This window comes from Chaetura pelagica, unplaced genomic scaffold (genome assembly GCF_000747805.2).
Source record: "Chaetura pelagica isolate M959 unplaced genomic scaffold, ChaPel_1.0 scaffold12, whole genome shotgun sequence".
In the NCBI taxonomy this organism is placed as follows: Eukaryota; Metazoa; Chordata; class Aves; order Apodiformes; family Apodidae; genus Chaetura; species Chaetura pelagica.
This window is the reverse complement of record NW_009952801.1, coordinates 3,781,010-3,804,202: the sequence shown is the minus strand read 5'-3', so window position 1 is coordinate 3,804,202 and position 23,193 is coordinate 3,781,010. Positions and strand designations below refer to the sequence as shown.

The 23,193-nt window shown below is 41.2% G+C and overlaps 1 protein-coding gene across 1 annotated transcript in view; it reads right to left on the bottom strand.

Moving 5' to 3' along the window:
* Positions 1 to 23,193, bottom strand: part of SCIN (scinderin) — a 50,731-nt gene that overhangs the window by 8,591 nt on the left and 18,947 nt on the right. Inside the window, exons 5-10 of the mRNA XM_009994981.1 lie at positions 9,954 to 10,046; positions 7,898 to 8,030; positions 5,300 to 5,388; positions 4,885 to 5,100; positions 3,047 to 3,168; positions 2,809 to 2,899 (exon numbers count right to left, since the gene is read on the bottom strand). Of these exons, the coding sequence (XP_009993283.1) occupies positions 2,809 to 2,899; positions 3,047 to 3,168; positions 4,885 to 5,100; positions 5,300 to 5,388; positions 7,898 to 8,030; positions 9,954 to 10,046 (744 nt within the window). The remainder of the gene's footprint in view (positions 1 to 2,808; positions 2,900 to 3,046; positions 3,169 to 4,884; positions 5,101 to 5,299; positions 5,389 to 7,897; positions 8,031 to 9,953; positions 10,047 to 23,193) is intronic.

The following is a 23,193-nucleotide window of genomic DNA, read 5'->3' as shown; positions in this document are numbered from 1 at the left end:
ATGAATCATAGAACCATTATGGTTGGAAAAGACTTCCAACATCATCAAGTCTAACCATGAACTCAACACCATCATGCTAAATAAACCATGTGCTGACATGCCATGTCTACACATTTTTTAACACTTCCAGAGATGGTGACTCTATCATTTCCCTAGTCCTGCTGGCCACACTATTTCTGACACAAGCCAGGATGTCATTTGTTTTCTTGGCCACCTGGGCACACTCCTGGCTCATATTCAGCCATCTGTCAACCAGCACCCACAGATCTTTTTCCTCTAAGCAGCCTTCCAGACACCCTTCCCCAAACCTGAATGTAGCATTGCCTGAAGTTGTTGTGACTGAAGTGCAGGACCCAGGATTTGGTCTTTTTGATCCTCATACAATTGACCACAACCTGTTAATCTAGGCTGTCCAGGACCCTCTGTAGAGCTGTCCAACCCTCAGGCAGATCAACACTTCCACCCAACTTAGTATCATCTGCCATCTTACTGAGGGTACCCTTGTCCAGATCACTGATAAAGGTATTAAATGAGACTGGCCCCAGAACAGAGCTCTGGGGAACACCACTTGTGACTGGCCACCATCTGGATCCAACCCCATTCACTACAACTCTCTGGGCTTGGCCATCCAGCCAGTTTTTAACCAAGAAACAGTACACCTGTCTATGCCATAAGCCACCAGCTACTCTAGGAGAATGCTGTGGGAAACAGTTTCAAAGGCTTTACTAAAGTCCAGGTAGATTTTAGGTAGTCCACAGCTTTTCCCTCATCCACTAGCTGGGTCATCTGATCATAGAAGGACATCAGGTTGGTTCCGCAGGATCTGCCGTGCATGAACCCCTGCTGACTGGGCCTGATTGCCTGGTTGTCCTGCATATGCTGTGAGTGCACTCAAGATTAACCATTCCCTAATCTTCCCTGATACTGAGGTCAGGCTGACAGGCCTGTAGCTCCCCACGACCTTCCATTACAGATGCAAAAGATGATATTGCAATCTCAGAAAATCACTGAGTTACGAAAAACAACTATTTTTAGGTTGATGTATGATAAAAGTTACTTGTGTACAACCATTTTTTCTTCCTTTATAACAGCACCATCTGCTGAGGCAGAGGGCTACGAATCTCTACCTTTCACGCCAGAAAGGGGGAAAACGGGGACTGAGACACACTGCATAGCCAGCTGAGGAAGAGAAACAGAGCCCCAACCCGGTGAGGCTGGGGCAGCTGGAGCCGGGGAAGCCCAGTGGCAGGGCAGTGCTGGGCAGCAGGAGTTGCCTGTTGCTTGTCCCACCACTGGACAGACAAACTGGCACAGTTGCCTGATAGGGATATCCTAGGACACGTGTGCTTGTAGGTGCCAAACTGTGGCAGGGTTTTCCAAATGCCAAAAAAATCTCCCACAACTCAGGAAAAACAACCCGCCCTGCTGCGGGAAACACTCCTGAAAAACAAGGGAATGACTTTTAGGAAGTCACTTGTACTGCAGTGCCATCTAGTGACCACGACATAGTACATGTAAACCTTTCAAATAAAGCCAACACAGAAGTTAAGCACAGGTAATACATACTCTAGGTAGCCATGTACACGCATATAAATGATATAAATGCACATATACGCATGTGTGTGTATATACACATAGGTATAAATACACATATACGTATTTCTCAATTCATTGCAGGCTAAAATTACTTCTAAGTGTCATGTCCACTGGAGCGAGATGGACCTCCTTCAGCTTTAATATAAAAGGCTTTTAAAGCACATTATTATTGCAGCTGTTAGTAGTAATATTATCATTACTTTACTGTTAGTGTTGGCCTTAATTATGAGCCAGGATCATATTGTGCTGAACTCTGTCCGAATAAAGAACATATGTTGGGAATATTTCAAGGAGTAAATTACCTAGAAGTCTTCTAATCCTTCTTTAATGTAATTTCAATTATAAATAATAATTGATTAATAGATAAAAGTATGGCCTGTCATCTAAAGTAACTGTACCTTAGTGGGTAGCTGAAGCCCTTTATTTCAGTAATTAAGAAATGGGAATCACAGAATTATCTTCTGCTGCCTAGAAAATCTCTGCCTGTCCCCAGTCATGTTCCAGCTCTAGCCTTTCTGTGAAAGGAGGGGACCTCTCACCTCACCTACCCGCCACTCCTCACTAGTGATGAAAGGAGAGCACACACCCTAGTCATGCTAGGACTAGCTTATCTCCTCACACCTTTTAGCTGCCAATGTCCTGCACCTTGCCTTGCCCACCCCATTTCTGCAAGTGAGGATGCATCTCCTGCTTTCATGGAGCTGCAAACACCATATGATGGGAAAATCCAAGTTAGGTTCCCTGCTATGGCAGGGTCAAGCCAGATCATGTGGCACAGTTCCGCCAGGCTCTGCCCTTCTGGCTGTCATGTGGCTTCCATGTCTCACAGTTTTGGCCCTCTTAAAGACAGGTGTTTTGTTTGGGCTAAACATCACAGCTTCCTATATAATCAAAAGGAGAAAGGGCAGTTCACACAGATTACTCAGAGTGAGTTGCCTGGGAAGATCTTATCCTTCAGACTAAAACATAAATTTTAGACAGTGAAAGTTGAAGGAAAGAAAACACAGGTTTAAGTTGTGTTATATCTGTGTTCTTTTGCACATCTACATTCAGAAAGGATTATTCAAATGGGAAATCTCTGGTGGCTTTAAAAGGAGCCCACAGTACTTGGCTCAATACAGACCACAAGCAGTTTATATTCCCAGTCTTCAACCATTAACCCCCCTTTCAGAGGTTGGATGCTCTGTTGAATTTTATCCAAAACACTCTAACCTGCACAGCCTGACCATTGAATTGGCGATCCAGCTGAACAGTCAGAAATGCAGATGCAGTCAGTTCATCTTTTGTAGCATGGGCTCCTTGCCTGAGGAAGACAAGGAGAAAGACAATGGTTAAGTCCAGTTTCAAAATAATCTAGAGCTTACACTGCATGACAAACACACAGTAAACAAAAGTCAGCATAAAATACTATCCACATGCTGGAGGTCTGTGCAAAGGCAACCAAACATACCATGTGTAGATGATCTGCCCTTTAGGGTAAGTATAGAGGATAATGTAGCAGTCACCACCATAGAACTGTCCATATGTCTCAGGTCCCACAGGAACCCTGCCGCTGCTTTCCACACGCCAGATCTGGGGAAATAGAAATCACGGAAGAATGCTGAACTTCATCCTGAGGCTCTTCAAGAAGCAACTTAACAGTGTCATCCCATGAGTGACCTCTGTCTCTGTTCCCAAATTTTGCAAAATAATACCAGGAAGAATTCTTTATGAAGTAGGTACACCCTGCACCCACTGAATGAAATAATAATGACCATTGATAAACCACTGCAGTAAACTTTTCTTTGTCTTGATGCTTTAATGCCACATGATCACCTCATAATGTCTGTTGAACTTACTTTCTTAGCATTTTCAGATGTTAATATGACATGAACAGCAATACATTAGGATTCATCACAGAACTATCATACCATTTGAGAGAGGCACGCTGTAGTCAGATAGCAGGCTGTTTGTTAGGCATGTTTCTTCCTATTCGATTCACTACAGCCCAGTTCATTTAACAATTGCTCTCCAGTAACATACTGCTAACGTTATACAGCAAAAAAATTATTCAGATCAAAGATGCTTTGGCTCAAGCCTATGGACCATCCCAAGTCCATCTTCTGTGGGCCCACTTCAGAAGGAAACTGGAGACCTGGCCATGCAGGACATAAACAAGGTTGAGGTACTCAATGACTACTTTGCCTCAGCTTTCATTGGCAAAAGCTCTCCTCACACAACCCAAGTTAGAGAAGACAAAGGCAGGGTCTCTGAAAAGGAAGATCTCCCCACTGTAGGAGAAAAGCAGGTTCATGACCATGTGAAGGACCTGAAGGTGCATAAGTCTATGGGACTTTACAGGATTTGTCCACAGTTCCTGAAGGAACAAGCCAATGAAGTTGCAAAGCCTCTGTCCATCATATTTGAAAAGACCTGGCAGTCTGGAGAAATTCCCACTGACTGGAAAAGGGGAAACATAACTCCCATTTTCAAGAAGGAAAATAAAGGAATATGCAGGGAACTATAGACCAGTCCATTTCACCTCTGTGCCCGGCAATATCATGGAGCAGATCCTCCTGATGCTAAAGCATGTGGAAAACAAAGGGCCCTTGAAAAAAGTCCCTCCCCAGCTTTCCTGTAGGCTCCCTTCAGGGCTTGCAGTGAGAGGACAAGAGGTAATGAATCAAAACTAGAAGAGGGGAGATTTAGGTTAGACATTAGGAGGAAATTCTTTAGTGTGAGGGTGGTGAGACATGGGAACAGGTTGCCCAGGGAAGTTGTGGAAGCCCTGTCCCTGGAAGTGTTGAGGACCAGATTGGATGGGGCCCTGAGCAACCTGATTTAGTGGAGGGTGTCCCTGCCCATGCAGGTCGGTTGGAACTAGATTATCTTTAAGGTCCATTCCAACCCAAACCATTCTATGATATGATGATTCTAAGTACGAGATTGGAAACCAGGAAAATAGACTGATGCAACTGTATGTATTTGTCCCTTCTTTTTCTCCCAGAATCCCAACATGCAGACCTGTATTCAAGAGGCTGTGTTGGTGCAATGCCAACCACCTCTGTGCAGTCCAAAGATATTCCTGCAGCATGATATGGATAGGTCTAAAAAGACTGTACAGCCATCTTTTCCTCTCCAAATCCAGGCTAATTTACAGACACACTAGGGAAAAAGAACACTATTAATGTAGTTTTACTCTATACATGAGTGTAGAATGGCAAAACATATGAGTAGCAGCTTATCCCATTACAAGTAACAGAATAAAATAGGCAGTTGATACACAATTTTAAAGAACTCAGGAATTACCTCTACTGTCCCAGAACCATCATCTACCATGTTATGCTTGGCAGCCATTTGTGGAGACTCATGTAACTTGGTAGCATCAAATTCAATCTGCTCAATTTTAGCCACTCTCTCTGTGACATACACTTTGCCAAAGCCATCACTTTGATCTTTATCCTTCCAGTCTTTGAAAAACTGTTTGAAAATTGGCGTTTCTCCTCCTTCGGGAAGGACTTGAATCTGAAATGAAGAATGACACATGTAATGGGAAAAAACTTGACACAGATACTCAAATGGAAACTTTTCTGAATCACAGGTTAGTGAAATATTTGCTTTATGTATAAGCCCTTAAAAAACTTTTTTTTTTTTGGCTTATTTGAAAACAAATTCTTTATCAGAGCTCATGCTCTCCTGGTATAATGTAATAAAAAGATCGCACCTGTGTGTTGGCAGGATAATTCATCTGCTGTATGAATTGTTCAGCATTCTTCATGGCAGCTTTTCTCTCTTGTGGGTTAGCATCTTTGCCTGGTTAAAAAAGAAGGATAACAATAGATGAGAAAGGGCAATGAGCTCACAGATCCTGCAAAAACAGTATGTCCTTGAGACAGGTTCTCTTTGACGTTGCTTTTGCCTCAGTCTTGTCCAAACACAAAATGGATGTAACGTAAGCAATAGAATTCACACCAAGGTGAGTGGCCAAAACAGCACCTCAGTGGTTTTGAAAACAGTTCAAATAAAATAAAATGGCCATTGTTTTCTGTTTCGTGTGTTTCTTTCTATAAAAAAATGATGTTCATAATATCTGCTTGGTTTCAGGTACAATAACACCCTGGCTCTTTGCTCTGAATCTCCCCTTGCTGGGCTGCAATATGGTAAATAAAGCTGCTGTCCAGAACTGCCTTCCATTCTTCAGGCAGTGCCACAGTCTGAGTGAAAGAAACTCCCATTTTGTCTGCCTGGGCTTTCCCCTTCCCATGCATTTCAACTTGTTCAGCCGTGCTCAGTGTCAGACATCTCTGAAAGTCACCATGGAGTGATATTGTGTATCAGGGCTGTGTCCCAGCTGGCTGTCAATAACTATATTCCAAAGACCTCTCGGTCTAATAAGATGATCTGATAAGCTATTCATTGTATTCTATTTTGAATGAGACTATTAGTGAAGTAATTCACACTCCTGAGCTTAGTGGTCTCAAGATTTCCAGCAGAGATGGTAACTGCAGCCTCCCAGTACAGGGGTGAGACTCACAGACTAATGAATTTTTTTCCATGAATTATGCTGTTGGTTACCAACAGCAGCAAAGTTAGGATGCACAGAGGAGCACAGAGGGCCGCATTCAAAGGGCCTAAACCATAGTTTATTTATTTCATGCTGATCCGGGTCCTGCACTTGGGCCACAACAAGCCCAAGCAATGATCCAGGCTTGGGGAAGTGTGGCTGGAAAGTGTCTGGCAGAAATGGACCTAGAAGTTCTAATTGACAAGCAGCTGAATATGAGCCAGCAGTGTGCCCAGGTGGCCAAGAAAGCCAATGGCATCCTGGCTTGTATTAGAGATAGTGTGACCAGCAGAAGTAGAGAGGTGATTGTCCCCCTGTACTCAGCACTGGTGAGGCCACACCTGGAGTGTTGTGCCCAGTTTTGGGCACCTCAATTCAAGTGAGATATCGAGGTGCTGGAGTGAGTACAGAGGAGGGCAACAAAACTGGTGAAGAGACTAGAGAATAAATCTTATGAAGAACACTTGAAGGAGCTGGGAATGTTTAGTTTGAGGAAGAGGAGGCTGAGGGGAGACCTCATCAGTCTCTACGACTACCTGAAAGGTCATTGTAGAGAGGTTGGTGCTGGTCTCTTTTCACAGGTAATTAGCGACAGAACAAGAGGGAATGGCTTCAAGCTGCAACAGGGGAGGCTTAGACTGGACATTAAGAAAAAAAATCTTCACAGAAAGAGTGGTTAGACACTGGAATAGGCTGCCCGGGGAGGTGGTTGAGTCACCAACCCTGGTTGTGTTTAAGGGTTATTTGGATGTAGTGTTGGTGAATATGTTTTAGGGGAGAACTTTGTAGAGTAGGGATGATGGTTGGACTCGGTGATCCCAAGGGTCTTTTCTAACCTGAACAGTTCTATGATTCTATGATCCTATCAGTTTGGTTCTTCTAGGAGCTACCAGGTAGAGAGTGAAAACCAGGAACCAAGGGTCAGGTAGACCTTACGTCATCTGAGCACAGTGCTCCCAAAATGCTTTCCTTTAAAGGATGCTCCCCTAACTGCAAATGAAGTTTTAAAACCAAATGCTTACAATGCTTTCTGGACTGACTTCAGCAGTTTGACAAAAGCATCAATTAATTATTTGCTATTGCACATGGTAAAAATATTGCAACAGAATAATTAATACTGCCTCAGACGGAAAAAAAATGAGGAGATACTCAGCGCTGGATACAATTGCATCACCACAAAAATCCAGCTATAAGGTGTTTAGACTTAATTCCCCAATAGCATTATTCCCCTGGGAAATGTTCAATGAAAGTATTTACAAACACTTCTACAAGCATGGATGATACCACAGAGAAACACAAGAAAAAAAGAACAATTGAAGTATATGCAAGCTTCTGTTTTTAGCTGATGCCTGGGACACTCTACCTTTCAATTTCACACCTCTGTGGAGTAATATATGGAAATATAGTATCTACTTATTATCAAACCTTCAGTGTCCAGATTTTATCCCAGAAGATGAGGATTTGATGGCAATATACAAAGTTCTTAGGATTGTTTGTTTGCTCTATAACTGTGATTAAATAAGCATTCAAGCAGCCAGGCTTACAGATCACTCAAAAATAGCCAGGATCCATAGACAGGACTTGGTCTTGAGGCCTTTACTCACAAGAGCAATCCTTGTCTACTGACCACACCAAGGAAGACCTGTGTTCAGGATACTGTGTCCAGACAGTATGAAATGCTTCCTAGTGTTTTGAGGGCATTAACTCCTTAGCTATGTCCATGTTGCTTCCGCATTAGAAACAGAAGTGATCTCTTACCTTTCCACACAAAGATCTTCCTTGCAGCACCATTGTCCAAAATGAAGCACTCCTCAGACAAAAGCATAGCCATGGAGAAGGGGTTTTCCTCTGCTACCAAGGACACTTTCATGGATCCACTTGCATCTGATACCTAAGAAAGCAGTAATTTCAAATTTATATCAACTCTGGCTTTTATAAACACACACATTTCTACTCCCAAAATTTTAATAAGAATCAGTCACCTATATAAATAGCTATAAAATTCCTATATAAATAGCTGCATGAAATGTTTGCACTGCTAAAAGATAAAGTAGACTAACGATTTTGTTTCATTTCATTTTACATCCGATAGAGGGAGATGTAGTCTTAATTTTACTGAGACTGTTGGATCCTGGTCTCACTACTCACTACATATAAGAATTTATTAGCTATCCACACCATTTTCAGAGAGTTCACAGGATTCCAAAATTCACTGCGAGCACTCTTCTCAAGTACTGTTTTACTACAGTGGTCCTGATCATACATACAGGTCTTTTTTTTATTCTTCTTCTTCTATTTTTCTTTTTTTTTTTTTTTTTTCCCCTGAACCTGTTATAAATACATGCCAGGGTTTTTTTTTCAAGAATGGAATGAATAATGGGAACTAAACCCAGCACACAGACAACAAGGTCTAAAAATGGTCTTGTAACAATGAACACCTCATACAGGCTTCTTGTAAACCCCAGCCATGCATGTGGGTAAGGGAAGAACCACATAAAAGGCAGGAGAGAGGTGGCCCCACCCTGCTGCGGTCTGTGGGATGCACGAGCTGCGGCGGGAGTGACTCACCCAGTCACACCTCACAGCAGCTTCCAAGCTACTGTAGATGGCACCTGAAAGGTCACACACATGGGGATCCAGTAGCACCTGGTGCTGTCAGTGTTGCCACTTGTTGACCAAACCCTTATTGTTAAGTGACTACGGGGAAGAAAATACATTGTAAGCCAGTAAGAGATTCTTTTGTGTCACACAAGGCAGCCACTTTGCATGAGCTAGAGCACAAAGTGAAGACAAAGGACCAGATCTCAATGCCAATGACAGCTTGTAAAAAAGAAAAAATACTCTTGCAGTCTTCAGGAGGAAGTAGCATTTTTTTATTGGGAGGGGAGAAGGTAAAGTACTTTCTAAATTTCATTAAAAACATCCCCCTTGGACAAATACTTCTCTTTTCTTCTTTTCTCAATTGAGAGACTATGAAATATAGGGGACCTATGGGGAAAAAGACAAAAAAAAAAAAAAAAAAAAAAAAAAAAAAAGAGAAAGAGAGAGAAAACACAGGAACACAGGCCTGGAAGTACTGCAGGCATTTTTTTTTTCTCGGCATTTTTTTTTTCTTTCTTTTCCAGAAAAAGAAATCGTTTTGTAGCCTTGTGTATGTGTAAGATACTGTATTGTTAGTTCAAAGAACAGACTTTATGCCTCTTCTAGGAAAAAGCAGTATGCCTAGCATAACATGAGGAAAAATCATAACTTTACTGAATGTAATCATAACTCTTACACTGATTTAAATGGAGTAAATATTTAATCCATTTAGTTTACAGGTAATTTTTCTGGCAGTGGCAATTGCACTGTTCTAGTCAGTGCTAAGCCACAGCAGGTGAAGAAGGAGGAAAAGGGCCTTGCAAAATAAAGGAATTTTTGCATTCAAACTCCTTTTGGATTTATATATATAAAATATAACTATCTCTCAAACTCTGCTAAAAATAACTAAATAATGTATGACTATTAAACCCCTCACTGTTAAAATCAAGACGGGAAATACAGTTTCATTTAAGACAAGTTTATTCTTCTTTGCCCCACATTGAGTGGTTCAAAGGCCATGCTTCACTTGTTTCCTGAGTCAACAGGATTATAATCCATTTTTTCCCCTCAAATTACCTGTGCTGTCTTGATTGACTTGCCCATTGCCTGCAAATCAACTAACAAAACAGTTCTGTAAATGAAGCCAGAATTCCAATACGAGAGATGAATGAATGCACAAACAGTATTGAGTGTACCTAACTAAACTAAATAAGTAGGTACATAAATAACTTGCCATATATAGTTTAGCGCTTCTCCTGTTTATAATATCTGCCCGCTCATCATCTTCATCATCACACTCAGGCAGCTCTGGCTTGCTCCCTAAAACCTGTAAAACAAGAGAAGCACAAACTCAATGCTGAGAGAGAGTAGTGCTGTAGTATAAATACTGAAACACAGCAATTGATTAATTGGGATCATCTTCACATATAGTCCAATCTAAATCCAAACACATGGGTGACTTGATCACAAGTATATGGATAATTTTAAATAGCTGTCAGATCTCCAGCAGCTTTAAATCTACATACTGTCTTCCTGCAGGCCAACTTGATGGTCATCTATAGACTAGGACAAGAAATGATATATAGTGAAAAGTTTCAAAGGATACATGCATACACAAATACACAAAATAAAAGGTTTATGTGATTCTATTCTGTGTGTATTTTTATGTGTCTTCCCCTTTTCCTCTCACTAACTTCTAAACTGTCAGCAAGCACATCTTACATTTTTTGGAATGACATTACTCTTAAAATGTTTAACAGTACTAAAATTAAAGCAGACAATGGGAAATATATGAGTTGAAATTACCTTTTAAAATATTTGAATGTACAGTACTTGAAGCTCCCAAAACTTTTGAGCAAGGTTTTCCAATAAAATTACTTAAACCAACAGATGGTTTAAAGGACACTAAGTCGTCTGATTCTTATTTACATATACTTTTAGTTTCACACAAATCCTGTTGTAGCTATATGCACAGGACCTTGCTCATATAATTCTCACTATACAGTCAGGCTGTTCCATGTCTTATTACTCAGCATACTGACAGCTCTAGGCTGGCTCTCCTGTGCTGCTCTGAGGCTTGGGACCCTGACTTACAAACCTGCTAAGAATTCAGATCCACAGAGCCACCCTACACACTGGAAAATAGCAATGCTCTTCTGGGGACACAAAGACTAGCCATATTTTTCTCTGGACATCCAACCAGATTGGCAACTCCAACCCATACCTCTCATAAATACAAAGGTACACACACACAAGTGTTGTAACCACTTTTAAAAATAATTATTCTTATTTACTGTAGTAGAAATAATCTAAGTAATAAGCAGAAGGCCCTGCCCATGCCTCAGTTTCCTCATGCTTTGTGTTTAGCATCTTTCTTTGCAGCTGCTGATTTCCAAACCACAGAGACTCTTCATATCACTTCATCTTATCTTCCATTGACAGATGAAGATGTCAAACCACCCTTCCTCCGCTCTTTGCTGCTCCACCACAGAATGATGTTTATCCTCTCCCCACCATTGCTCCCTGTGTGCAGGTTTATCTGAGTCCCATCCCAGAGAAAAGTATGAGCAACTCTCTCCTCGGCAAAGGTGCAGACAGGCGTTGTGCAGCAATTCTGCAGTGATTGCCAGTGTGCACACTGCAGCCTTGTGCTGTATGTTAGACTGTTTAACCACTCTGGGCTTCATCTGCTTCACAGCTGTTTCAGAACAAGCCAAGCCCATGGCTGGCTACGGCAGAGCCTACCTTACTTTACTCTTATCTTGTTGCAAAGGCAATGTAGCTTATCCTGCCTGCAAAACCATAATCTCCTTTCATATTCTCACATGCATGAGCTCTTCTCTGTAAATATTTGCACCCTATTGGAGAAGTGCAAAATACAGAGCAAAATCATTTACTGACAAGTGAAATTCCACTTTGTTGCCCTTAAAAAAGAGCACAATAAATCACAGACAAAAGGTTTCTAAATCTGCAGGAATGTGACAGGATAAATAATTTAAAATAAAAAGAAGAAATTTAGCAAACAGTCTTCATAACTGGATAAACCAGCTCTGCACCATAAAATAGCTGATATTGATTTAGTGGAAGCAAGAAGTTTAAAGGGTTCAGTGAGGCTGAAAATCCAACAAGGAAAACAATAATTAAAGAACATGTCAGGTGAAGGTTAATTAAGAAAGAAAACCAGTTTTGTACAGTTTAACTTGTGTACAATGGCACTGTGTTTGTGTTTCTTACTATACACAGGTTGGGTTAGGTTTCTAGGTCTGAAACTGAACTATTTGTTGTGGCTGTAATCCCAAGTGTCAGATCTCAAAAACATTCAAATTCTCCTTTTTATATGCTAAGAGAAATAGAAAGAAGAGCAAGCTGTCTTTTGGGCCTAACATTTTATTGCTTAACATTTCTGGAAAACCATCAGGATTAGTACCTCATCCTTTACTTTCTTGCACATTCTGACATAAGCAAGTATGACCTGCTCCTGCAAACTCAAGCTACACATGGAGGCTGTAAGAATAAAGAATAAATCCTCTGTGCAGGACAATAGGTCTGAACACATCTTGAACTCACTGGTAGATAAAGGCTTAGATTTTTTTAACCTTCAAAGCTGAGAGTAATATTACAAGCAATGTCTCTCTGAAATAAATACTGCCTCAAACATATACTCCAAAAGCCTGTAAAACTTAAAAATCCATCAGAGAGAGGAAGTGATGTACATGATACAGGCCAGTAAGCACCTGGCTGACCCTGGGTGCCAGTGCAAACATACATCCAGAGGATCATCAGGCAAAGGTAGCTTTAGGGGTTTGATGCTAACATAACCAGTCATAGCTTCATATCTAGTAACTTTGGCTTACTGGTTCTCCTGCCAGAGCACAACCACTGCAGAGGATACTCTGGTCCTGACAAAAATAGCTTTTGACACTAGACAGACTGTGAATAGCCAAATATGTTTATTTCAGTGGTTACTGTAACCTAGAACTCTCTTCATCAATCTGAGCAAACATTCATAGTCTTACAAAAAAATTTGTCTTCCAGCAAGAAAATAAAAATCCTTTCACTAAAACTGCTCCCATGTAGCTAGCAGGATTTCTGTCTGAAATTGCCTCTCACTAGAAATCCAGCAAAAACAGATGTCATCACATGTTCACTTTGAGCAGGAGACCTCCCACTTGCATGAACAGGACTGAAAATAAGACAGAAACAGCCAGAATGTACTAAGAAGCAGGCACAAGGTTGTTTTATGCTAGCAAACAGTTCTGCTATGTTGCTAACTTTTTTTTGGCTTTCCCATATAATTTATCAAAAGGACTTTGTGGTACTAAGGTCTAAACCAGATCTGTATATATTCAGCTTGCTATAAAATAGCAAAACCCATTAGCTGCTCATGTCACTTCTTGACACATAAATTACGGCCTACATTTTTAGCCAGTTTCTGTTGTCTCAGGAATTTCAAATGCAAATCCTACTTTTATTCATAGCTCTATGCTTAATTTCCTAAAAATAGGGCATCAGGCTTTGGCAGTTTTTCATACAATATTTGCAACTTTGCAGATCTATCTGGGATATTTTGGATATAGAACCTTTACTGGTATGATAAAAAAATTCTAACATTAATTTTCAACTCTGTGAAACAGGTCATGGAAAACATGTTCACAAAAGAAGAGCATCTAGAACAGTCCTGAGAGTATAAATTTGATGTTTTTCAAAATTTTGCCCCTGAGGTAAAAGCAGCTGCATTCTCTCCTGCTGGGGCTGCACAGCTGGCAGTATCTAAGCTGGCTATCTATATACCATAGATTTGGTATCCATTAAGTCAATTGAGGAGACCCCCAGCCTATGTTATCTTCAAATGCCTGGCTTTTAGGATGCTTCCAAGATGAACAGTGATCCCACAATAAAGAAACTGGGAGACTGAATGGCAGTAACTATGCAAACACAGCAGACTTTTTGTAACTATTCATGCTGCTGAACACTGAGAATTGAGCTGTGCAGTGATTTGCATCATAATTAAAAATACAGTAATTAACCACCCCTGTGTCTTTTTTGCATTAATTCTAAGCCTTTCTACTTAACTTTTAAAATTTTACTCCTTTGTTTCATTCCTCTTGGATAGGGGAAGTGTTAGAAGTGAGACCCAAATCCTGCAAAGCTTTGCATATGAGATGCCTGTTTTTTCTGCTTTACTGGGACATAAAGTTAGGCACACACTGAATTCTCTGTAGCTTGGCAGATCTCGGTTTGAAAGCCTTATGGATAAAAAACCTTACATGCTGCATGAACTGCATGCCTAAATATTGGGAAATGATGGAAATATACCAGTAACTAATGCCAACAAGAAGCCTCAACACAAAGAATAGTTATCTGCTAAAATCTACAAAACTCCCAGCTTTTAAGTGCCTTCACTTTTGCAGCAGGACACTTGCAGTAGCACCATGCAGGCTGGTCCTGAGGCTGTGGTAGGCTGGACCAACTCAATACTGAAGTAAAAAAAAGGAGTATGGCAAATAGTCTGTGAAGCTTGAAACAGCAGGGAATAAATAGGAGGAAGCAGTAGGTGATGGGCAGCCAGTGACCCTGCTAGAAAACCAACACTCCTGGGGGATCTATAGTGTCTGGAGGGAGAGGCAGGCAGCCATGATACACTGCAGCATGAAGGCAAGCAGAGGTGGTGTTTCAGCACTCAATCCATGAGATGGGAAGGTTGAAAAAGCCACTTAGGGCACTGAAATAATTTCCTAGTACACCACTGGCTGCATTCCTAAGCTCAGAATTTCCAGTCCTATACAGCCCTATAGATCAGGTAGGCCAGGGAACCACCCCTCTAGTATGACACCCGAACTCTGGCATCCAACACAGGGCATAGATTTGGACCCTGGTGTTTAAAAAAGCAAATCAGAGAGTATTTTGATAGATTTTCTCTAATACTTCTGGCTGAATATTGAAATACATTAAGTATTTATTAGGACAGAACAAGCAAGTGACCGAATGTGTCTTTCACCTGGTTGTATATGAGATACATTCTTCTTAGCTCCTTGATAAGAATTTCCTCCTGCTACTTGAGGTGACCTCCAATAAATTAGTTCTGTTTTTAAGTTCCTACACCTCAGATTTTTTGTAGGAGAGCCAAAGTGTTCAGAAAAGGGGCTATGATTTACAGGTAAAAGTTGCAGCACTGATTACTGCAATATTTAAATCCACCTTATGTAATTTAATCTACATGTTTTTTTTTTACAGGTAAAGCCAGATAGTATCAAAGTCCTAGGCAGTTACGTAAGGAAGGACTTGGACCTGATAACCTGCTTTGCAATAAATACAATAATCATGTTTAGATTTTTTTCAGCATTACACACTTGGTGGTGGTGGAAATACAGAACTGATCCCACAACACATGGAACATTTTATTCTATACAGCTGTTCTTCACCCTTGCCCAGGTGTGAAAGGATTTTTTATATGACATTTTTTTGTTATACAACGTTATTTTGTTACATGGCCTGGACAGGGAACAGCAATATGTGCACATGCAGACTCCTCTGAAAAAAAAACTACAAAGTTTTCTCCCTGAGCTCCTTCTGCACTGGGGAACTTTCACTAAAGCAAATTCATAGGCAACCTTGAGCAGAGAACCCTTGAGAGTTTACCTGCGTGGAGCTTGGGATGAGACAGATGTGGTGGGGAAAGAAAAAAAAAATAAAAGAAGAAAAGATTTCAAGGTGCATTTGGTTTGGGGACATGGGAGATTCCAGGAACAGCGTAGCTCCGACCTTTTTATACAGCAAGGAAGCTCTGCCCTTTCAGTTCTTCTCCATGAAATCCTCCTGTTGCTGTAAAGTACATGGCAATAACTGCTAACAACTTCATGTAGAGAAAACTGCTAGCAACTCTTTTCTTTGGCCTTGTCTTCTTAATTATGCTCATTTAATAACTGAAAATTATAGTGTTTTTTCATCAATAGATTTCTTGATAGTCTAGCAGAGAAAAGAAAAAAGCCATTACAAACTCCATTAATGTTCCAACATGTAATTATAAGATTATAATTGAGTAACATGGTAACCCTGCAAGCTCTACAGCTGCTGAAGAAAACAGAGATGACTGCTTTTCTCACCCACCAGCATGCAAACGAGACATGTTATAATTTAATTGCAAGCACTTTCAGAAATTCATTATGATTTTAGAAATTCACTAAAATACCTAGTATCGAAGCATCTTTCCTAGCATAAAAAATTAGATTTTCAACTATGTTGTTAAAGCTCTTCATAAATGATTTGATCCATGCCATGCCATACAATATGCATGGACGTTTTCCAAACTAAATTTCTAATGCAGGCACTGGAATTCATATTTAGAGACTTAATTAAAAGCCTGACTTTCAGATGTACTTGCCACCTGCAGCTCCTGTTCAGTTCACTGTCATTTAAGTACCTGGCTTCAGCCAGCTAAGACTGAAAACTGCAGCTTGAAGAACATTATGGTAACTCACTGCTGCAGTCTTCCTCCTATCCTCTGCCATTCTTGGGCAAAACCCCTCCTGATTTTCTGCCTGGGCCTGGGGAAATCACTGGGAGAAATGCTCAGCTGGTGCAAAGCAGCTAAGCTCTATTGAAATCCAAGCCACTGCAGGTTTTGTCTGTGTACAGGTTGCATAATTAAGTCCTTTAAATGGAAATTTGCATCAAGAAAAAGGACTGTCCTTAATGAAGGAGAAACACTTGGTAATTAGAAAGAAAACAGGATGCCTGATTTTGACAGCTTGAAACCGGCTCCCTGAAGAGCAAGGGGTTTGTATCCACATTCATAGCCCATCAAAATTTTCATTAAGCAGTGTAATGATTAATAAACTTCCACCCCTCAGATTGGACAGATGTTGCTGAGCATGTGTAGTGTTTTCCCCTTGGACTATTTTGATTTTGTATCCTACAAACTCTTACTCACTGTTCAAAATCTGAAGACCCTAACGTTACTCTTGCTGACATCTGAATGTATAAAAAAACATTCCAGTGAAGAAATGTGTTTGTTTTCCTGAAGGGTAAATTTGACCCATAGTTTCAAAGCAGCCTGGGAAGTGTTCATCTGAGTAGCTTATGCCATTACAGCTAGTAACTACAGCGATTAGTTTGCTATGTTTTGCCTGTTAGTTTTCTTAAGTCTTTTCACTCTCATGAAAGTGTAGTTCTCTGTGCGTGTTTGACTGTGTTGCTGAGTCTTTGCACTCATAATTGGTTCAATTTCCATTGTCCTCGCCCCTCTCCCCATGCCTTCGTTTTTCTTTGTATGTGTATGTTCAATAGTGCCTTTGCTCTGGGACCGAAATTAATATCTACTATTTATTTCACAAAACTCGCTGGAAGCTTGTCCATTTTTTCCAGCTTTCCTGGTTTGAGCCAGGATAAGGCAAATTTTCTTTTTACTGATTTTTTAATTTTTCTTCAGTGAGCTCTCTTTTACGTAGCAGCCAGTTTTCCAGTTAGTGGGACCAATAATGCTGGAATGTTTACAGATACTGCTGAGACACCAAGGCCATTTTGCTCTGCTTGTTGAATTCACTGCTTTGGACACAAAAGGAACAGAAGAGTTGTATGTACAACCTTCCCATAGGGAGAAGTGGATTAGACAGTTGGCAAATTCAGTGAACCAAAGTATTCCAAACCATATATAATTCAGGAATCATGGAACTCAAGGCCTTTCCTTCCTCCTTCTTCCCTTTCTTCCATCCATGGCCAATGTCTGGGGAGGACTCAATCTATCCAGCACCATTGCTCCCTATGCCTGTGAATTCCTGACCCTCATCACTCTCCCCTCAGCTCCTGCCTGCTCTGCCGCTCTCTCCAGCAGCGCTCTGGGACATTTTGGAACTGCTCACAGCTCAGATGCCGTAGGAGTTGCTGAGGCTGGGGGGAGGCAATAAGGTTTTGCACATTCCTGAACACTTTTTTTTTTTCTTCTTTTCAATTGTATTTAATTAAAGCTCTCTAGTTTAGTTTAGTTTACAGTCCTGAAAGTCTCTCTCCTAATTCTCTCTCTCCTTCCCTCTCTGGGTGGGAGGGGATCTAGAGCATTGTTGTTGCTGGTTTGATTGTCGATCCTGAGTCATACTGTGACAACAATTGTCTCATTTTAGATAATAAAAGATACTACTTTGGCTTACATATTTGCAAAGCCATGCATATTTTGGCCTAATGTGACTTCATTAGTGTATTTTCCTATTGGGCATATATTAGTGTATTTTCATATTCTTGCTAATGAACAGGTCAGTCTGGATAATAATAGTTACATGCAATTCATAGAATATGAATTCATAGCATTTGAGTAAAACTGTGTACAAGCTACACAATAAAACAATAGTTTAACAAATGCCTGAAATTTGATTACCTCTCTTCCTTCTACATCACACTCACTCCTCTGTTCCTCCACTCCTCTGTATACAAAACAAATAGACCTCTCCTTAGCATGATTTGACCTCATACTACAAGCAAAAGCAAGGGAACAAAAAGAAATGCAAATGTTATGAGAGCAGCAATACTGATTCTTTGCTTTTACAGAGCTGTCATGGTAGATGCCACTCTTGCTGGCTCTGGGAACACAGCAGGTACCAAACCAGCAGGGCTTGCGCTGCTCTTCAAGCCTTATGCAATGATCCATGTGACAGGACAGGAGATGGCAGGAACCTGCCTAGCTCCTTCAGAGAAGCATGTCCTTGCACTGCCAAACCCATTTATGCCAGTCACAAGTCACAGCAAGCCTTAGTTTTTCTCCAGCTACTGCACTGTGCTCTGTGCTGCTCTTGAAAATTTTCTTTGTTCTGTAGCAAGTAATTTTTAGGGGCTTCAGTTTAACAAGAAAGTAGGAGGTGGTTGTACTTTTCTGCCATATGCCCAGACACCAACTAATTTAAGGTTCACTGGAGCTTAACATTGTGGTGATGTTTGCATTATTTGGGTCTCTGAAGAAGCAGTCTCTGTAACCTGATTTGTGATGGGCACTTCTTAGTCTCTGTGCTCTTGAGATTTTATCCACATGACTGAGCACTGTGCAGTCCTACCGGTCCCTTTTCCAGCTACAGAGGTGGAAAGGTGTGATTAGCTCTAACACAAGCAAGTCATTACCATACCTTCCTGCATAGTATTTATTCAAACCACATGCAAAAAACATTGTTGAACACAATAGCATTCAGGAATTCCCAGGATTAAGCACTTCTTAGGAGCTTGAAAGAAAAAGGAGGGAAGAGAAAGGTTGAGCTATCAGAAAGCAGGAAGAGGTTCCTTCTGTTGCTCAATATGTAAACAAATATAAACTAGGTGGATATTTACATAAGTACTTCATGAGAAGTGAGTCAGAACTCATCTGTTTCAAGGCCACTAGAACTCTGACAAAAACAGGCACACGACAGATACAAATGCTGTGTAAACAGAAGTCATGGCATTTTTTGTTTAAAGGCAGAAGAGAGATTTCAAAGATGTGTTCCAACATAAGCCTTCATTTTCTTGTGGTTAGGGACTGCAGCAGTGTATTTTTGAGGTTTCATTGTTTCAGCCATGGTATCAAAAACCTTTACAAAAAGGAAACAAAAGCCAAAAGCCTCAGCAGTAAAAATTGCAGCAATTACAGACAACCAAGAGCTCCAGTTTTAAAGGAGCCATTTGTAAGGAAACAATAAAGCAGTCCTAAGCATCAGACAGTTTTGACAGCACGGAAAACAAGAATAATCCTGAAAAGTGTTAGCTGAACACTTTCTGATTAAGCAGAAGTGACAGATGCAGGCTCAGTACTTGGTTTAGTTCAAATTCAGATTCTCATACTTTTTCATTGGATTTTACACCTTGCATATACAGACTATCATAGCTGCCTGAGATACCTAAAATGGGAGATGAATCTATAGTACAGAATAGTACTGTCCATCTAAAAATCTTTTAGGGTGTGTAGTATGTCAAATTACACAAATACAGTAAACCGAATATACTAAGATTTTCTTTTCCTCTCCTACATCATCTTTAAGGTATGATGCCAGATCAAGGTGCTGATGCACTATGCATAGGGTATTGGATGCTTTGCATCTTTCCCTTGGGTGACTCAGAACTTAACTGCTGTGTTTCCTGCATTACTGCAAGTGGCTTCAGCTTGCTGACCAACTAGAAATCTTCACAAAACCAGACACTTCTGATTTCTTGTTTCTCTAATCTGCCATTACTCTGAAAGCAGAGGCACAGTTTGGGCTAGCCAAACAGTGGACAATAACTATACTGAAGTAAGGAAAGAGGGTACCTCATGCATTCACTCATCCCACACCCCATTTCCCATATTACTAAATAATGAGACCATGGGAAACTATTTTTAAAATTTAGCTTCCCCAGTTTTGTCCTCTCTTCAGAATAAGACCTGAGATTTCAACTACAGTTAGAAAACTGTCCATCCTGAGCAGAGCTCCCTGTTACTGTGGCTGCTCTCTCAGACCTCAGTGATCTCAGTGATCTCTTGGGTACACACACAATCTCTGTCAGGTCTCTGCTACCACTGCAAGCAGTCAGGAAGACAAGAATCAGTGTCAGTGCAGCCAGCCCCAGTTTTTCTGACAGGAGTAGCAACCGATCCAAGAAGATTTTGGTTCTACTTTAGCTTTAAAACCAGATATTCAGTGTTCCTTTTGCTTACACAAACAAACAAACAAACAAAAAGAGCATACTTAGCTCTAACCCTAATGTGGTCACTCTAGAGTGACCAAACTGATTCAAGCACTGCCAAGAGCTACTTTTTTGATTGGTTCCATGCAGATTAAAGATTTCCTGTAACACAAGTTGAACATTGAGGCCTAAGATTCAGGAGAATGAATAAATCTATTCAGCCATTTATGTGAGAAAATCAGAGCAGAGTGGCATCTGGTGAATTTTACTAGGCACACCTGCAACTGTGGAGACCAGTCACAGCTACTGAGCAGTTAAAGCAGCAATTTGTCCAAGGTGGTCAGTTTATTTTTTTTTTAATTTGCAAGGCAGCAACTCTATACAGCCCTGCTTATTTAAGCCTGCCAGTTAGTACCTCACCTAAAGTGCAAACATGGAGGTGAAACTAGGTAAATACTTTTGATGCACTTGGGACAGAAAGTTTCTGCCTCATCTTTGCAAAGGTACCCAGTAATTCCTGCAGCACAGTATAGGACCTAATGTGCACCAGCTGCAGGTCTGAGCTTTCCAGGCATGCTGCATTTCCTGAGTGTGAGCACAGGACAGTCACTGTTTGTTCCCAAGTAGCCCCTGGTCGCTACAGCAGATGAAAAAAGGGCACGCTGCTGTCAAAACTACTCAAGTACCCAGCTTCTAGCCACTCTCCCCTTCCTCAGGGCAAGCTAGCTGCATCATGCTGGCCTGCCACAGCAATTCATCCAGCCCTACAGCATGCTCCAGACAGCTTTCTCCCATGGGCAAACTGTTCAAGCAGTGCCAGGCTGTTCCCAGGTCCTTGCTAAAAATGGTAGTTGGGAGGAGACGACTGCCCTTGTCATGCTAGTTCACCTCACAGCTCCCCAGCTCCCAAGGGGAAAGTGGGCAGACTGCAAAACATCAGCCTGGCACTGCCACTGCTGCCTCCGCTAATTCCACAGCAGGCAAGAAGCCTGGCAGGGTTTGTTGGAGCCACCTGCATGTCTTGCCTTCATGGTGGGGCGTAGGCACAGCAGCCTTGCTTTATTGATTGGGAGACACAACTCTGTGCTTACGGAGTAGGAATAAGATCACGATCAGCTCTTTATGTTGGTCCCCCTGCCTGGTGAACACTTTTCTAGCAGCACTTCACAAGCAAGTTAAGCCTCTGACACTGAAGGAGATTTGTAGCTCATGGGAAGGAGAATAATATCTGAGACTTATCAGTGGAGACAATTTTAGAAAATGTCATTCTGATTTCAGTGGCATACTACATGAGAAAAAGGAGTATTTAAAGTATGTAATGTTTTCCCCTAGAAAAAAAATAAGTAAGATTTTTATTAAAAAGGCTGGATCCTTTGTGATGTGGAAGGAAGGAACAACCATAATGGCAGTTTCAGAGCAGTCAGCCTAGGCAAGTGCTACAGCAAGTTAGAGACAATTTTGTGGGAGCAAGGAGAAATCAAAAGGAAGAACCAGGATGTAGATACAATTTGAGCAGGAATAGGGCTGAATAGTTTTTATATGTTGAGGTTAACTACTCTCCATGCTTATTAGGAGCACATTTCAGAGCTTGGGCTGCAATGGCCAAAGCCAAGCTGCAGATCGTACTATGTGAGCAGCAAGTGAAGAAAAGATTTATTCCCTGGCACAATAACAATGCATTACAGGATTATAATGCAACCTTGGCCTTTTTCCTACTCTTAATCATGTGTCAAAGTTGCTACAGAACAACAGTTACACCCAGCTGAAAAAGTCTGGCAAACAGAAGCAAGAGCAAGGCCAGCACATCCGTGCCGCTCGCAGCCTGTCAGGGGAGGAGGCAGCCAGCCCCCTGACTCCCACCCCTGCAGGCAGCCCCAGCCTTGCTGCAGCCCCACAGGACTCTGACTTTGCATTAACACCTGTTCCTGAGTTAGATAAGAGGTGCAAAGTGCAGCCATTCTGATCAATGCTCACAAATCTATCGCAAGCCCCTGTGCAGGGCCTTGAGCGGTAACCCTGGGATGGGCTTGGCAGCAAGAGGCTTCTGTCAAGGGACCATGCCAGCAGGTTCCCACGGTGCCACCCAGCTGTGGGCTGCAGCCCCATACTGTGATTCAAGTAAGAAACAAGATGCTGGGCTCTAATTGTAAACTAGTGTTCTTTTCATAAAAGTTATAGGTCTGAAATACATGCCACATCACAGCTGCTGTGAGAAGTCTGTACACAGAGATAACAAGCCAGATAGAGGATTGTGAGGGTTTTTTTCCTTCAAAATTCTCCCTTGCCTCTGAGCACAACTACACCTGTACTCTTATCCACAGGTAAAAAGTTTTTGCAAGCAGATGGACATATCATCCAAAGGGATCACCACAGCTAGTGTGGCCAAGGGCTGGCAGCTCAGCACCTGGCATGTTTTGCTGCTTAGGCAATAACTAGTTATAGGCCACGTAACAAGACCAAATGTGAGCACTATCAAAAATAATGGCATACCTGCATGCACCATTAGCATTACTTCCTGAAGTTAATCTGAAATACAAGACCATATTCTAACTCTCAGTTTTCCATTTTATTGGAGGACTGATTTATGACCCTGCTTCCGTCTTCCTTGTTTTTACAGAATGTATGGAAAAAGCTTAATGTAGCAAACAAAAGCCAAGTGACAAGTCTTACAATAGTATGTGGTCTGCAACAATGCATCAATGCTTATTCACCTTTTTAAGATCTGAAAACTCCATAAATTGAGTATTTTATTTTCTTTTTTTTTTTTTTGCAATCTACTTTTATCATCAGTTATGACATCTAAATTAAGTAAACAGTTACATTTTCTAAATATAGGGGCTCAGTAGAGTTAGGAGAGGCTA